General features: G+C 43.9%; 1 protein-coding gene across 1 annotated transcript in view; it reads right to left on the minus strand.

Moving 5' to 3' along the window:
• XKR4 (XK related 4) overlaps window positions 1-17,038 on the minus strand; it is a 371,061-nt gene extending 354,023 nt beyond the window's left edge. Inside the window, exon 1 of the mRNA XM_024127067.1 lies at window positions 16,233-17,038. Coding sequence (XP_023982835.1) covers window positions 16,233-17,038 — 806 coding nt within the window. The remainder of the gene's footprint in view (window positions 1-16,232) is intronic.
• Window positions 17,039-17,444: the final 406 nt, after the last annotated feature.

Raw genomic sequence — 17,444 nt, forward strand, 5'->3', positions numbered from 1 at the left:
AAGTTCCGGAGATTTTTCAAGTCCAGGCCCTGACTCACATTTTCTCTTCCCTGCCTCTGAAGAATGCAGGAGACTTCCTTCTCCGGTATTTCCAGACTGCGACTCAATCTTTCCCACTGCCAAAAGGCGGCTGTTTGAAAATATGTATCCATACGTGTCCCTGGAGCCTCCACTTACCAACAGCAATCAAGTTCTGATTCCTTAGGAAAGCACCCAAAGCCCTGGCTAGCTTGGCCCCAAACTCACAACTCATCTGCTAACATTCCTTCCCTCCCACTTTCCGCTTCAGCTCTTTACAAACAGGGCATGAGATGTCTTTGTCCCTTCTTTGCTTTCTGCTTGGAACTCTCTTGGCTCGCACTCAGACGTCACCCCTTCTTCCAGACAGAGGTTCCCCACCCCTCTGCTACATTCTCCCAACAACACTACTCCTGCCACTGCTGAGGCTGCATGACCCTCCGAGGTGTGAACAGGTATAAGCGAGACAGTCTCTTGCCAGACAGAGAACTCCTTTAAGTCAGGGAGCGCACGCCATTCACCTTGCCGTGCCAGAGCCCGCCCACGGTGAATGCGCGAGAAATGCTTATTGAAGGAATGAATGAATGAAGGCGTTTTTACTCCAGACTATCTGACTTTACTCAAATCATGTCTGTTCTTTCCAGCATATCCGAACCTACATAACCGCATGATCAGGTGTATACATGGAAGAAAACCATGGGAAAAATAACTATAGTATAGTATAGTTATAACTAAGTATAAATAACTAAGTATAGATAGGCATGTTTCTTAGAACATATCACTCGGGATTAAAAACAACAAGAACAACAGTAAGTCAGAACACATTTAATGTCATGAACATTAAAAACATACTCGGAAATCAGTCTCTCTGGAAAAACTATACTTTCCAAGGGTGCTACTGAACTAAAAGGAAAAATGATCCTATACATTCTTCATGGAATGCCACCACATAATAATAATAATGAGCAGATTGCAGTTGCCAAGCCTTTTCAAAGCAAGTCATATCTACTTTGGGGGGCATCTTTTGGGAGGAATTATTTGATTTTTAGAAATGAATATGTGGAATTGCTTTTTCAAAGACTGGCTGTGTCTGATTCTGAAAATTCTGAATTGTGTGCATTTGAGAATGAATTTTCTAGCACCTGCATATGCTGGACTATATAGAGTTGGTCCTCTGAGATAGGTCTTAGGAGTTGACTTTGAAGTTATGTCAGTCACATAGATGTAGATCCTGCTGGTCTCAGAGAGAGAGAGAGGTGACTGACAGCGGGGCTTGCCTGCAATGATCGTAGTTGAAGTCATAATTTATGAACATATGTGGGGTAGAACGCTGGCATGTGCAAAGCATGACTGCATGCAAAATGAGGATAAAAATACAGGTTAATTACATACTATTCACATGGGACCGGAGCCTACTTACTATTCTTTAGTGTCGTGCATTTCCCAATGGAAACAACACGTATTTTACCAGTAGGCACCGAATGAAAGTGACACATTATGGATAAAATGGATCCCCAGTCTCTGTGTTTGAAGTCTGGTGTGAAATACCAATTCCAGGAGTAGTTTATCAGAAAACTAGCCCAGGTTAATAAAACATGCATATTGTTCCCCAAGTGGATATTTAATAAGGTGCATGAAAAGAGTTGATATGCTCCTTTTAGACACCAGGTTTCACAGAATTATAAAGCTGGAAGGGACTTCAGAAATGATCTGATGTAACTCCCACCCACTGTTTGGTCGTTGAGGAGTTTCCAGCAAAGTCAGGACTCAAACCTGACCTCCCGTCCTCAGGCGGGTCTCTCCCTTTCCCGGTAGTCAGAGGAAAAGCCTATGAATTGGTATCAACTAATTCCCACTCATGTCACGGTACAATTGAGCTCACTGCAGTTTTTAGCACGGCTGTCAGCCTGAAAGGTCAGGAAATGCTTCGCCAGGTGATTCTCTTGGATTAACCTTGTAAGATACAGTGGGAAAAGCATGAGATTCAGACGCTGAAGTTGAGAATGTGAGTGCAGGCACTTGCTGTTGAGGAGCTGTGTGCCCTTGGGCACATCTTCTACCTTCTCTGAACCTTAGTGGGTCCGTCTTCACATGGGAATGATGATAATCCTGCCTTGAGAGGCTGGTGAGAAGACTGGATGGTTTAATAGGAGTGAATGTGCTTGGCACGCTACAACGGCACCTAACAAAGATTTAGTTCTTATTCTCATCATTAAGAATTATTCATTAAACCACCAAAGAAGCACAGTGGGTCGCTGGGCCTTAAGCAAGGCAGGAAGCAGGGAAGACCGTGGGCTGCACCCACATTAGGGGGTTTATCTCCTAAAGACCCAGTCTTTACCAGCAGGTAACCTTATTTGCAAAACCCATTAAGCCAACCTGCCTCAGCAGCGAAACAACTCAGTGTTCTCTCCTTGGTAACTTCTAGCAAATTCTTATCTTAATATTCTGAAACACTTCACTTTGGATTTATCCTCCTCTCACTCCTCAAGAATTGAGCTCTCACATCATCTAGAGCATCTCTGTCCAACAGAAATACAATAAAAGCCACGTTTGTAATTTTAATTTTCTTGGAGTCACATTTAAAAAGAAAAAAAGCAACAGGTGAAATTAATTTTAACAGTATAGTTTATTTAACCCAATATATCCAAAATGTTATCAGTTCAACATATAACCCTTATGAAAGTTATTAATGAGATAGTTACCGGCCCCTTTTTTTTTTCACACTAAGTCCTCAAAATCCCCCGGGTATTTGACACTGGCAGCACACCTCAATCGAGAATAACTACGTTTCAATGGAAATAGCTACCATATTGGAAAGACATGTAGGTCTAGAGCCTGGCAGGGTGACCACACCTACTGATAAAGCAGACTGAGAAAATGTAACTTAGGAACTCTCCATGGAAACACTTAAGAACACTGAACGGAACAATCACGTCCTAGCACACAGAAGGGGGAGGGAACCCTAGCAACAGAAATGACAGCCTAGCAACACCAGATGTTGTACGAAAGGGAAATTAGAAAACTATTACTTTGAAAAGAAGCATTTCTGGGAAGGCCATCTTTTTCTATTTTGTTTAATGTGAAATAAGGAAACTGACCGCACATCTACCCAGATATACATCTTATAAGGCGCCATCCTCCTTATCTCTCTCTCCCCCACAACCCAGACACTGACACATTTTGTCATGCTGTTGACGCCATCGTTCTCACTTAGGAAGGCAAACAGGAAAGCGTGAAATCGGGCTGAACTATCGTATGTCTTCCCGTGGCACAGCCTGCCCCGTGAGCCTCATGGGTCACCATAAGGAGCTGAATTGCACACGGCAGGTTGGTCATCAGAAGTCTTCCCACGTCATTTTATAAAAATACCCTGCCAACTCCTGGACAGGACCGGGTCTCGCAGGCCTGGGTTCCTGGTTCGTTTCCGTTACTCCTCTCTTGGTTCCTCTTTCCCATGTAGAGGCAGAAGCTCCTTTGGTCCAGCAGACTAAAAGCTAAGGATGAGGGATGCCCAGAACCTGACCCCCCGCTCCACTATCCCTGACACCCAGTGATGGGACATCTCTGTTCACCCTCAAGGCTGCTCCTTTTTCAGAAAAGTATGAATAAGGATGCCACAACCAGCCTAGCTCCGCCTCTCTGAGCAAAGAGGACAATCATCATGCCTTTGTTGGCAAGAGCTGCCATGCCCCTCTCTTCATTCTCTAACCTCACGGTCTGGTTACTCTGAACCCAACGCCTTCCTAGTGTCCATCTCCGCTGAGAAGGTCTGGTCCGTTTCTCACCACCCCTTGTTCCCTCCATCCCAAGTGACCAGATGGCCTAAGGTCTGAGTAGAATATAAAACAGTGAGCAGAGTGCAGTCAACAGCTGTGAACGATAAAACCATAAGACAATGGGGTTTTCATAAAGATTTTACTAAAATCTTTCACTTTGTTTGTCATACTTTTGCTTACAGTGCCGTCTATAAGGAGGCTCCTGGGTGAGTACGTGTGTGCCTCTCACCGGCACGGTTTCCAAGCTATCGTACTGGGTGTGATAACTAGTGAGAAAGCCAGTTACGGTGTCTGGATCAAGTTTCTTTTCCACGGATGTCCAGCTCAGATGAGCCTTCCCTGACCATTTCAGCTGAAAGGGGTCCTCCCTCCTCTGTAGCAGAATGGATGCTGTATTCTGCTTCTCAAACTTAAAAATGCCTACGAATCCCCTGGGGATTTCGTTCAAACGCAAGTTGTGATTTAGGAGATCAGGGGTGAGATTCTGCATTTCTGAGATGCTTCCAAGAGATGCTAAGGCTGCTGGGTGCTGACCCTACCTTGAGTAGGGCAACAGCTCACTCAGTGCCTCATCACAGACAGATTCCAGGGGTACGAAAGCGACTTGCCTCCTTTCCTAGATGGTAAATCTTTTTTTTTTTTAACCATTTATTTTTATTTATTTTTGAAGTATAGTTGATTTGCAACGTTGTGTTAGTTTCAGGTTTAGAGCACAGAAATTCAGTTATACATACAAATATATCTATTTTTTTCAGATTCTCTTCCCTTACAGGTTATTACAGAATATTGAGTAGAGTTCCTAATGCTATACAGTAGTAGGTCCTTGTTGGTTATCTATTTTGTATACAGTGATGTGTAGATCTTAATCTCAAACTCCTGATTTATCCCTCTCCCCCTTCCCCCTCTGGCAACTGTAAGTTTGTTTTCTTTGTCTGCACGTCTATTTCTGTTTCGCATATAAATTCACTTGTAACATTTTTTTTAGATTCCACATAAACTTTTTGAGAGCATATTCTTTTTAACATGTTTTCCTTACAGTGATTTTAAGCAGACGTTTGTGGAAAACATGACGGAAAGGTTATCACCGGTCACTTATTTCTGTCATTTTATTCTCAGCAACCGATTACAGGGCCACATAGTGATTCGGCCAACGGGCTGCTAATGCGTTTGCAGGTGTCCACAGCGCATGAGTGAGAACCTGCCTTCGACCCCAGCTCTCCGCCCTCCCCTCGGCGGGATTGAACTCAGCCTCCAGTTTCAGGCCCTACTCTTGATACCTGACCAGACAGAAGTTATATAACGAGAACATAAATGAAACAAACCTCCCTTCGGTTATACACGTTGAAGTCCGGGTGTCGGGGTTTGCCTGCACGATGACCTTGATCTCAGATTCTAACCTCCCTTTACTATTATCAAGTTTGTTTCTGGTCCCTGCTTAGATCCCTGGGTTCTCAATATGTTCCCCTTTGTGACGATGTGCCCTGGCCTTGACCCTCTGCCAGCTGACTTCCCCTCTTCTTTTTTTTTTTGCGGTACGCGGGCCTCTCACCGTTGTGGCCTCTCCCGTTGCGGAGCACGGGCTCCGGACGCGCAGGCCCAGCGGCCGTGGCTCACGGGCCCAGCCACTCCGCGGCACGTGGGATCCTCCCGGACCGGGGCACGAACCCGCGTCCCCTGCATCGGCAGGCGGGCTCTCAACCATTGCGCCACCAGGAAAGCCCTTGCCCTCTTCTGATCTGTGTGATAATCCAGGACTCAGGTCAAAGTCCCTCAGTCTGCAGACCCCACTGGTGTCCTCAGTCTCAACTTGATCCCATAAAGGTGACCATGATCACAGCTGGAGCTGCCAGAACAAACTCATCTAATGGAAACTTAGCCTGGCTGGTGAAGCCTTGCTTTAAACTTTGCTGTCATGCGTTATAGAACGGGAATCAGTACAATTTTCCCACTCCTACGACAAAGGATTAAAACGCCATCCTCTGAGTATGGAATAAAATTCTCCATCTTCGTTCATTTCTCTCATGGCCATGTTTTTTCTTCCTCCAACTAATCAATTCATGCTCGATCCACAAAACCCACCTCTTCTACTAGCAGATCACAGAATGGGATGAAATGATAGTTTCCAGGGTATCTGGACATAGCTCCTTGATCAGAACTTCAGGTTTCCTCTCCCTTACTCATTTGATTCCAACCTTAATTAATTAATTTATTTATTTATTGACATATAGTTGATTTACAATGCTGTGTTAGTTTCTGCTGGACAGCAAAGTGATTCAGTTCTACATATAAATATAGACATATATTCTTTTTCATATTCTTTTCCATTATGGCTTATTACAGGATATTGAATATAGCTCGCTGTAGGACCTTGTTGTGTATCTACTTTATATATAATCATTTGTATCTGCTAATCCCAAACTCCTAATTTATCCCTCCCCAACCTTTCCCCTCAGGTAACCATAAGTTTGTTTCCTATGTCTGTGAGTCTGTTTCTGTTTTGTAAATAAATTCACTTGTATCATATTTTAGATTCCACGTATAATATAGATAGATATTAGTATATCCTTAAGTAATTGTAATGATTGTTTACTTTTCAGAAGCAGGAAGACAACTAATATTTATGCTTTCGTTGGCACTGTGTAATATTACCTGTTCCCATCTAGAACTCAGTTTTTCAAACCCGACCATCACCAACCGATTCAGGAAAAATCCCACAGGATATCTGTGATTGACACTCTTAATAGTAGTACATCCCCTAGAGATATGAAACCCTATGGGACCATCCTTCCTAATTTATAACGACAGACCCAAGTCCTAAAAATCACTTTGGAGAGTTTCCTAGAATTGACCTACATTTAAAAAAATGATTGTTATTAATTTTACTTTGGTAAAACAGCAAATTAATTAATCAGCCGAAAACTCTATCAAGACGAAAGAAGGCTTTACAAATCCTTTCCCCTCTTTCCTGAAGGATCATTTCTTCACTGTTACTGTCACACTGATGCAGTGACTAGGCCATGAACTAACGAAGGAAGTGATGAGGGACTGTTCTGTAACTGTTACTGCTACAGTGGCGACCTTTGTGTTGAGTATTGACTCCCTGCTACTGAGAAAAGACCTGGGAAGTAGAGAATTGAGCCCAAAAGTGATATCTTTGTTCATAATTGTTATCTAGGCTGCAGAAAGAGGAATCAGACTGCTATTTACATGGATGACATCGCCTAGGCTGGGGGCTCGGAAAGGTGACATCTTCCTGCTTAAATAATGTACTTCTTTGTTGTACAGTAGAAACTAACACAGTATTGTGGAGCAACTATATGCTAATAAAAATTAATTAAAAAATTTTTTGTAATCAAGAGGGTAGGTCTCATGTTAAGTGTTGTTACCACCACAAAATTATTTTTAAAGAATGAATTAAAAAAACATCGTATTATACACTTTAAAAAACTGTTCTTGATGGGAGGAAGTCAACTCAAAGTCAGCTCAAGTCCTTTTAGACTCATATTCACTGCAGATCCTCCCTTCTTCTATATGTGCCTGATTTTGACTGACTAACCCTCCCCCACCCCACACAGTGCCCCCTGCTCTGTTTGTGTAGAAGGATTCCCCTGACAGGAAAACACCGCAAGTACATAAAGTAAGCAGAGGAAGTAGAACTGATTCAAACAGCCTACTTATGAATCATAAAAGGGGGAAGACAGTTTGACACACTTCAGACAATTTTTAAATAAATGTTAAAAAAAAATTGTTTTTAATGTAAAAAACTGAAATGTTGTCGTGAGGTTGAAAACTGTGCAGTGTCACAAGAGATCTCTAACATCCTAAAGATCCAGGCAATCCCCAACTGGGAAAGGTTAAGGGGTTGATCTCTTCTTCTGGCAGAACGTGACACAGCCCGGTTCCTCAACAAGTGCAGGCCCGGATACAGTATCTTTGTATAGCGTTTAATTCAATTTCCAGCGTATTAAATCAGTGACAGTGTAACCCAGGACAAGCTTTTAATTTAAAAGCAAATCTAGCTCTGACAACAGCCTTCTCGTTGACCTAATAGAGAGTTCTTTTTAAGCCTGTGAAGCATTGCTCCTATTTGTTAATCCTAGCACTCGAGCTGTGCATACCTCCCCGCCCCATGAAATGCAGAAGGCAATTCTGGCTTCCCGAGTCTACATGGTACATCTCTTAAAATTAGTGATATGGAACACTTTGAACATCAGCTTCAAATACTTAGATATGGGTTTTACTGGAAATGGTTTAATTTGATTATAACTAAAATTTGGAAATGATACAAAATAAGTCGCACTCTACAAATAAGCTTAAGATTCTCTCTCCACGTATAATACCGATTCCTGGGTTTCGGACACTAATATCGTCAACTCTGGAAACCCCCTGTAGATCCCCTTGGACTGACTGACACAATGCTGTAGTCATGGCCTTAGAAGAACAGACTTTCTGGTGCATATACTCTGGGGACTGGACAAGCAAAGAAGAATTCATAATAAGAGCACGATCAGAATTTTAAGCCTGGCAAGAACCTTGGACACTATTTTTGACTAATCACATCATACAGGTAGAAAACTAAGACCCAGAAGGAGGAAACCAAAAGAAGACCTAAACTTGGGGGGCCACTGGCAGGTGCTGTCACATGTAAACCCAGGACAGTAGGTGACTGCCGGGGGTCTGAGCCCCCAAGTGGCCAAATCATCTGACCCCCTTTTAGTCCAGTTCCCCAAAAGGCAGCTGCCCCTCTAAATAAGATCCATCGTTGATACAGTAACTGTGACCCTCTGCCTTCATCTCAGGGTTAGAAAAGATCTACCGTTGTCCTTCAGACCACCTCTTGCCTCTAGAGGATTTCTGGACTGATCCATTTCCATTTTAACCCATCTTTATTATCCCTCACCACCAGTAACTGTATGAGTTCTGTACATACACTAGACATGAAAGCAATGTTCTGTGGTGATAACAATTATGGTGATGGTGGTCGTGGCCATCACAATAGCAGAAGCTACAGCTTTTCTTTGGGTAGACAAGTAGGAGCACCAAAAATCCCCCAAATCGTTCTGTATACAGGTGTATTCTCAGAAGGTCAAGAGTACGTAAGAATTAAGGGAAAAATATCTATCCCAAAGCTTCCCCGGCCTGACTCTTCTATCAGCAAGAACAGGTAAGCGAAGGTGAGCGTCTAGCTGCATCTTTCTCAGAGGATAACTAGTATTTTGTGAAATTCAGCCCCACTTTCCTAGCACTAGTAACCTACAAAAGAGCTGCGTGATTTGTCGTATCCTTTCTAGATAACAGGGCACCTTTTCTGACTCACCGTACCATTAGCAACTCAAGAAGCAACCAGGCAGCAAGCGCAGCTACACTCATGCAAAGAAGAAATAATAACCCCTGGGCTTCATTCGCAGACCAGCAGATATTCACTGAACACGTATGCCTACACGTGTAAGATCCACAACGACTTAAGTAACCTCCTGAGGATTTGCCCGTGGTCCTCCTTCCCGACTGGCCACGCCAACAGTTCCCAAGGACACCATCACACAGCTGGAAGGAAGTCACATGCTGTGGTAGTCAGAATTACGCATGCCATTCAAGAGAACACTTCCTGTTGAGAATTACTGAATGTTTTTCCCATGAAATCCATCAACATATTCCAACTGTTTTCCAAGATAACACCTGATAAGCACCACCCTGCGCCTTCTATTTGATAATACGTAAGACTAATAAATCTGATCCTAATACCTAATCTTGCTTCCATAAGCTCAGAATGTGTGCTATTCAAATTCTAAAACAAGTCAAGGAAATGTGCTAATCAGATTGGCCCGGGATTCCATATAAAGGGGAATCATTCTAGTATTTATCTGTTACTCAGTGACTGGTGCTATTTAAATTCATTGGTAGACTATTCCATTCAAACTGTAAAAATATAGAACATATGTAACGGAAGTCATGTACTCGGATATTCAAACATTAAGGAACTTTTTTGTAAGTGACTGAGCAAAGACCTTCACAGTTACTGACCCAAGGATTGTGGACGCTATTCAAAAATGATAGCATCCATTTGCATAGCTACTACTTTCAACTGCTCTGAGAGAAGCCTGCAATTTCATGGGGTATAATAAGTATAACATTTTTTTTTTAACCCTTGTAAGTGTATAGTTCAAGTGAATGGAGGAATTACAACTTTTGCATTTATTATAAAGATACTGAAATAGTTATATTTACCACACAGATTTATGCATCAATTATTCCAGCTCATACAGAAACCCAAGTAGATGGACAGAGGACTGTCTGATTGTGTGTGGATTTATAGCTGTGAGCTAACTCAGAGATTTAAATACCAAGCTCAGCACTCAAGGCTGTGATGTGGATTTGTGATGCTCCAGGGAAGATACTGGGTCCATAACCAATGAACAGATTTCAAAGTGACACAGCTGCAGTAATTCAAGCAAACTCCTACTTCTTTCACGCAAAAAAAGCAAAGGTTAGTCCATTATGTTTGGAGCAGCATGTAATGATAGAAATTGTCAAAAAATCTCAGAGCTGGAAGATGATCTAGTCCAACCCTCTGTATAATAAAGGATCTTCTACCGTAGTCTTGCCTACAGTTTTCCAAAGTATGCTTAGACACTCCAATGATGAGGAACTCGTTACTTCTAAGGAATCTTAGCTGATCTTGGGATCCCGTATGACTACTTAAAAATGTTTTCCTTACCTTAATTCAAAATCTCTTCTTGTAGATCCTATCCATTTTGTCCCAGAGGGTTGACGCAGAAGTTTCTTCCACATTAGAATCCTTCAGTACCAGAGGGCTCTAGAGTTTTCAGGTTTCTCTTCTACCAGATCCTCCTCAGTTACATCAACAATTTCCCATGTTCCTTTTTCTCCCTCCCACCTCAGTACTGAATTCTAGCCTAGAATCTGCGCAGAACTACGTGACCTAAAGAGAAAAACATTTAAAATTCTGTCTCAATTTCCACATAGGCAAAATGTGTCACCTCAAGGATGAGTCCGAAGATCACATAAGAAAGAAAACTTGGAAACCCTCTGAAAATTGAAGTGTTCACAAATACAAGGAACAGTTTTCTAAGGATTTCAATACGGTGAAGCCCACCATATCCTAAGGAAAATCTCTTCAAAAAGTAACGCAAAATAAACTTTCGCCAATAATTTACTTTGGTATAAATGCCATGAATTTCAATCAATCTGTTTACAACTCTCTCACGATGTTGGGCCTATTTATATGCTCCAATTACATCCACACTCAATGTGTTTAAAATCAATGGACTTTTATGAATGAAAGGGACATGATCGAGTTAGAGAGGGACTGATGACATTTCCTCTGAATCTTTCAACGTTTTGCCACTCCTGTGAATCAAACAAGGTTTTCACACTTGGGTCAACAGTCCTCACCCTTATAATCCTTCCACGGTTTCTCAATGCCTCCAGAATAAAATCGAAATTCCTTTCATTGTCCAGCCCAACTAATTCTCCATCTTCACCTCTAGCTACTACTATCTCTCAATCGCTCTCTCTGTTCGAAGCACACGTTTAACCTGCCTTATTCTTTCTTGCCTCCCTGCCCTTCCACACAGTCATATCCAAGCCCTCACTGCCAACCTCCACGTTATTCCAGTAGCAGACCTGCCCACTACCACAACCTCTGCTCAAACACCTCCTGCTCCAGAGTCTTACCCGAACCACTAAGGTGGCTTGAGTTTCCTGTTTCTATCAGAGTGCTTATTTCCCAGTACTGAAATTGTGTGTTTAGGGTTCCATCTTCCTCATCAGACAGTAGATTCCTTGAAAGAAGATGTGTACTTTATTCATCTTGGGACGATTAATAACTAGCATAGTGCCTTGCGTAGAGCAGGTCCTCAATACAGATGAATAGATAAATTAATAAGCAGTTCTGAGGGAACACAGATATTCGGGAAATGACCGTTCAATAAACTCAGGAAAGGGCACCACCGATCTTGCTTGACCTGTATCAGAATTCAGAACTAACTCAGAATCAGTAAAGTACTTTTTCAACACTCGCAGCTGTACCCAGTATGCTATTTTCCTACCCATTCCTTACCTCTAGAATGTTTTATCATTTGCAAAGCACTTTCTGCTTATTCCCATACATCATGCCATTTAGTCACTAACGCCACTACAACAACCTCAGCGTGTCCAAGTGGTGTAGGAAGAAGAACACTGGTCAGACGATCTGAGCTCCAGCCTCCGGTCTCTGCCGTTGAACCACCGGTGTGTATTAGAGAAACAGCCTAACTTGTCTAAACTCAGCTCTCTCTCTCGAACTTTGCCAACCTTAGTGAAGGTAAGTTGTCATTTTTATACATTGTTGTCCTTATTATCCAAATTGGCATTTGGAGGTAGCTAATTGAGCCAGAAAAATAGACTTTAGGGTAAGACAGGCCTGGTTTTGACTCTGAGCTACATCACATGATAGTTGGGTAATCTTGCGCCAGTTTCTTAACCTCTCTGAGTTTAAGCAATCTTGAGGAATCTTTGAGTAATCTCTCTGCCAGCTTTCTCCTATACAGAGGTACGAATGCTTAGACGAGAGAGGAGTATAAAAATACTTGTAGATGTTTAAAGTGCCACATAGAATTCTTGTTATTATAATTCTTGCTTGGGCAGGTTTAAGAAAGGCATAGAACACTGTTTCTCAAAATGCTCTGTGTGCCACATGATTACAAGAGGATTTAATAGCTGTGCCTTTAAAAACTTACTGACAACTGCACAACAGCTTAGTAAGTAAAGGCTCTGAGAAGTCCTGCTGTGGAGAGATTTGCTTAATTCTGCTTAATCCGTCATTTTCCCAAGTACCTGAACATGGGACACATGTTAATACCTCGTGGGGGATCAAGCATGAGAAACACAAGAAAGCTGTTCTTCTACCAGGTGACTCTCACGATAAGATATTCAGAAACAAAACCAAAAATGGTAAAAAATACTCCCCATCCTACCATCCACGGAGGTATTATCATTTACCATGTGCCTATTTGCTAGAAAACAACTAAATATGTACTTACCTACACATGTACATGTGTAGGAGAAATTCAGGTCAAATTTGAAGAGTAAGTCATAAACTCTGAAGGAAGAAGACGTCCAGATATAATTGATCATGGGTATTATGAAGACTAAAAGCTGTTCTGATTGCGCGTTTCTGATTCCCACTGGCTGAATTGCACTCTTAGTAACTTCTGGAATCATATGATGTGAACAAGAAAAAAAAAGTACTTCCTCATTCACTCACAGACACAGTTCCTTTAAAGTCACAATGGCTCTTTCCACACGGTAGCAAAAATTCACTTCATTATATCAAACAGCTTTCCCAGTAGCAACTCCTGCGACTTTAAAAGCTGCCATTAATTTTTCCATTAGTAAACGTTAATTAAAATGAATATGTACCATTGCTTTCAGCAGTTGCATTTGTAATAAATGTATGAATACATGCAAATCTTGTCCAAACTGTTTCAAACAGCTATTTCTGAGCAAGCAAACACGTTTGATGGTATTTCAAAGGATTTTATCTACAGAGAGCTTTTAGAATCTGACCCTTACCTAAAGTAACTTGAATTCCATGGAAATACAATAAACAGTTACCAACCTAGCTAAAATCTATTTTATTGATCTCAGAAAGTAGCATGTTAAAACATGAGTAATGAACTCTGAGCTTTGAACCATTGATACCTTGGTCTTTCTGCAACATTTGTGTACAATGCATTGAAAAGAAAAGCTTGAAAGAGCAGAGGGGTGCTCCTAATTAAGGAATCACAGTGGTCAAAGACAATGGTCTAATATAATAATGTGAGATGAACTGCCTTTCACCAGTTTATTATCAAAGATGCACCCATCCCCCCAAGTTCCTTTCAAATCTTCTACACTCAGAGAAACTGAAACAATTCGGAATGCCTCTGAGCGTTAAATTCCATGAACCCTCTGACCTCACTTCAATTTCCTAAATTAGGCTAAAGTTTTTGGTGGTTTTTTTTTTTTTGCTTTGTTTTTAACATTATAAGGAGAAAATGAGGCTGAGTCTCAGATCTCGCTTCCACCAAGTTACCCCGCCATCCTCCAAATATCTTAGCCAGAATCCAAGAACAGTAAGATTAGATAATTCAGATATACATGATTAAATACATTATTCTGAATATATAAACAAATATTAAAAAAACATATGTATATATATCTAAAAAAATACTATCTCCTCCCAAATGACCATGTGTTAGCAGAATAAACTTTGAAGCCTTTTAGGAAAATATTGTAGAAATGCTTGACAAAAAGGAGCCATGTGTGACCATAGTTTCTCCAAGGGTTGGGCGGGTGAATGCATTTGTCTGACAGCCTGCGGTTTTCCTTCTGCACTGAACCTTACCCATCCCTGCCCCCCACCCCTCCATAGCGTTGCTGTGTGGCCAAATGACCCAGTGGCTATGGTCTCGCTGAGATGTATTTAGGCCCTTTTCTTTTCCTAATTATTTCTCACTTTCCACATTTTATGTCCTGAGATATTAAACATCATTTTTCAATTGGGAAAATGTTTGGTCTAGAAGGTCTAGTATACACAACTAGAATTTGATATTCAATTTTTCATAAAGTATAAATCGGTAAGAAACATAGATAGTTCTTCAGTTAATAGAACTGAGAGTGTTTGCATTATTTACATAAATCTAGACATTTTAAAGGTAAAAGTGAGTGATTTCCAAATCCTGCATGAAGTTTGCAGAAGTTAACAAATGGAATGTTAAGCTTCATTTACCAGATTATCAGATTAAAACTGCTAATCATACGAATCCCAACCCTTAAATAATTTCAGTAATTAAATCAAGCCTTTGAGTTCTTCATCACACTCGAAAAGCGCCAAGCTGCAAGTCTTTGCAGTAGTCAACCATGGGAAATACAGCTATCACATTTAACTGACGTTTCAAAAAGTCCTTTAAGTCCAAAGCATGGAAGTTTCCAACATCAGTTTGTCTGACTGCATATCATATAGCACTTTACCAGAAAGTATCTGCTTGGAAAAAAAGTTTCTCAGTTTGAAAAGTCCCTGTCTGTGGCAATGCTCACCCTGCCTTACGAAGCAATGGTCCCGGAAAAGACTGAAAAATAATCACACTTGCTCTTCTCAATGAAAACACTACACTTCACCGTAAAGAAAAGGACGATTTTAGTTCCGTTCCACAAATCTCTGAGTTGTAGCAGAGTTAATGACTCATAATCGTTTTGGTTTTTTAATCACAAAAATAACTACAAATAAAATTGAAAAGGACAATGGCATAGCAGAGTGTAGTCCCATATCAGTGCGCTTGTGAGGAGGTTTCCTCCTTTTACTTATACTTACTAAGTTATTTTAAACACACCCCCTCAAAAAAAAGAAAAAAAAAACTCAAAAAGCAAAACTCTGGGATGTTAGCATTTAAATGCTTCAACACAAAGAATTCTTGTAGCTGTAAAATATCACTTCAAAAAGCTATCAAAAACATATAAAACCTGGAGAAACGCATTCCTGAGCATCCCACTTCATTACATTCCTAAATCCAGGCTGTGACGGTTCCAGTGATGATTCCCTCTGTCCAAAGGAACCATATTCCAGTTTGTACTCCAGTTTGGAAGTGCAAGCGATATCTGTGTAAAGACTTGCTAGATCAGGTGACAAGCAGCAAAGCAAGTCAATGAAGATGACAAGTGTGGTCAAAGTTTACAAGCTGCACCACCCTTTTCCAAGGGTTCTCAGTTATCCCAGAAATCAGCTGAGGCGATGCTGCAGGATAATCAGAAAGGGCACCACTAGAGTAAGTCTGGGTGCCATAAAGTGTACTTACTGGTATTTGGAGACGCATATAAAAACAGATATACATAGTCCCCCCAAAAAACAAGTGTGTCCCTACTAAGCTCTTTACTTGAAGCACAGTACTTCTCTAGCGGTGAGAATTAAAATGTGGGTACTTTTGAACAGCAATAACTCCACCTAACTGGAATTAGCAATTTTTCCCAGGGAACAAAAGAAGCCATCCAAACTGCAACACACACCTCAAATTCCACATAATTAAAAAGGATTTTTAGAAGATGTGAGTGATAGGAATCCTCTCCTACTCACAGAAACAGGATCACTAAAAATGGGGGGGGGGAGCGGGAAGGGGGGTGTAGCACATAAAGAGAGAAGCTGGTTGAACGTAGTGGGAAGACGAGGGCTGAGTGCTCAAAGCCACTTTGCTGCCTTTCCCTTACTCCTCACTCCTCTCCCACCCTAGGTTCTGATCACAAATTTAAAACCAAACCAAACCAAAACCAAACCCGGAGGGAGCGTGATCACACTAGGGTTACGACCACAGCAACCCTCAACGATTTTCCTGTGCAAAAGCAAAGCAGTGGGGATGCAGGAGCGCGGCAAACCTCCCTCTTCCCCCACCCCCGGTACGGTACCTCCAGATCTGCCCGAGCTGCAGGACGTGGATGAGTGACTGCAGGAGCCAGACGCAGAAGGAGCAGGACGCAGACCGGCCGGCGCGGCTGGGGCCGCCGCTGTTGGCGGCGGCAATGCTGCTCTTGCTGGCGTTGGACGCTTGCCTCTGCGGCGCGGGAGGGCGAGCCTCGCCTTCCGCGGCCGCAGACCCGCCGCCGACCGCCGTCTTACAGTCGGCTCCGGGCTGCGGGCAGCCGGCGGCGGCGGCGGCGGCGGCCGCGGCGCTGTCCTCGGTGCTGAAATCGTGCGCAAACCAGCGGAAGCTGAACACCTGCACCGAGAGCGAGCCGAGCACCACGAAGAAGAGCGTGAGGCCGAACCACCAGCGCTGGCCGCGCAAGTAGTAGTCCACGGCGAGCCAGATGTCCGTGCCCACGTCCGCGAAGTACACGGCCACGGCCACCAGGATCCAGAGGCAGTCCCACAGCGAGTAGCGCCGCTGCTCCGCGCCCAGGCGCAGGCACGGCGCCGCCGAGCCCGCCCCGCCGCCGCCGCCGCCGCCCGGGCCGCTCGAGCCCCCGGAGCCGCCGCTCCCGGCGCAGCAGCAGTAGCGGCGGCAGCAGCAGCGGCAGCGCGAGCCGCCGCCGCCGCCGCCGTCCGGGCAGCAGGCGCCGCCCGCCGCCTCCTCGTCCTCGGCTCCCGAGCCCGACGGCAAGCCCGGAGCCAGTCCCTGCCCCGAGCCCGAGCGGTCCGAGTTCTGCAGCGGGGTGAACGCCACGTCGCTGCTCTTCTTCATTTTCAGCCTCCCGTCTGACTTAGCGGCCATGATGCCTCCCGAGCGGGGAAGAGCGCTCCTCTATGTGGCACCTTTCCCGCGGTCGGTCTCCTCCTCCCGCCCCGCCTCGCCTCGCCTCGCCTCGCCCCGGCTTCCCTCCCCGGCGCCGCGGCCGCCCCGCTCCCGCTGCGCCGCCGCTCCCGCGCCGGCTCGCCCGCCGCCCGCCGCCCGCCGGGCTAGCGGCGCGCCCGGAGCCGGCAGGAGCGCCGCCTGGCTGCCTGCGCGGAGCCGAGCTGCTGGCGGCGCCCGGCGCGCGCCCCTGCCCGCCGCCCGCGCTCCTCGCCGCCCCGGCCCCGCGGCCGCCGCCCGAGCCGCCGCCGCCGCCGCCAGCAGCACGAGCAGCAGCGGCCGCCGCGGCGCTCCCCGGACCCGCACATTCCTCTCCTCCCCACGCGCG

The sequence above is a fragment of the Physeter macrocephalus genome, chromosome 15 (genome assembly GCF_002837175.3).
Source record: "Physeter macrocephalus isolate SW-GA chromosome 15, ASM283717v5, whole genome shotgun sequence".
Taxonomy (NCBI): Eukaryota; Metazoa; Chordata; class Mammalia; order Artiodactyla; family Physeteridae; genus Physeter; species Physeter macrocephalus.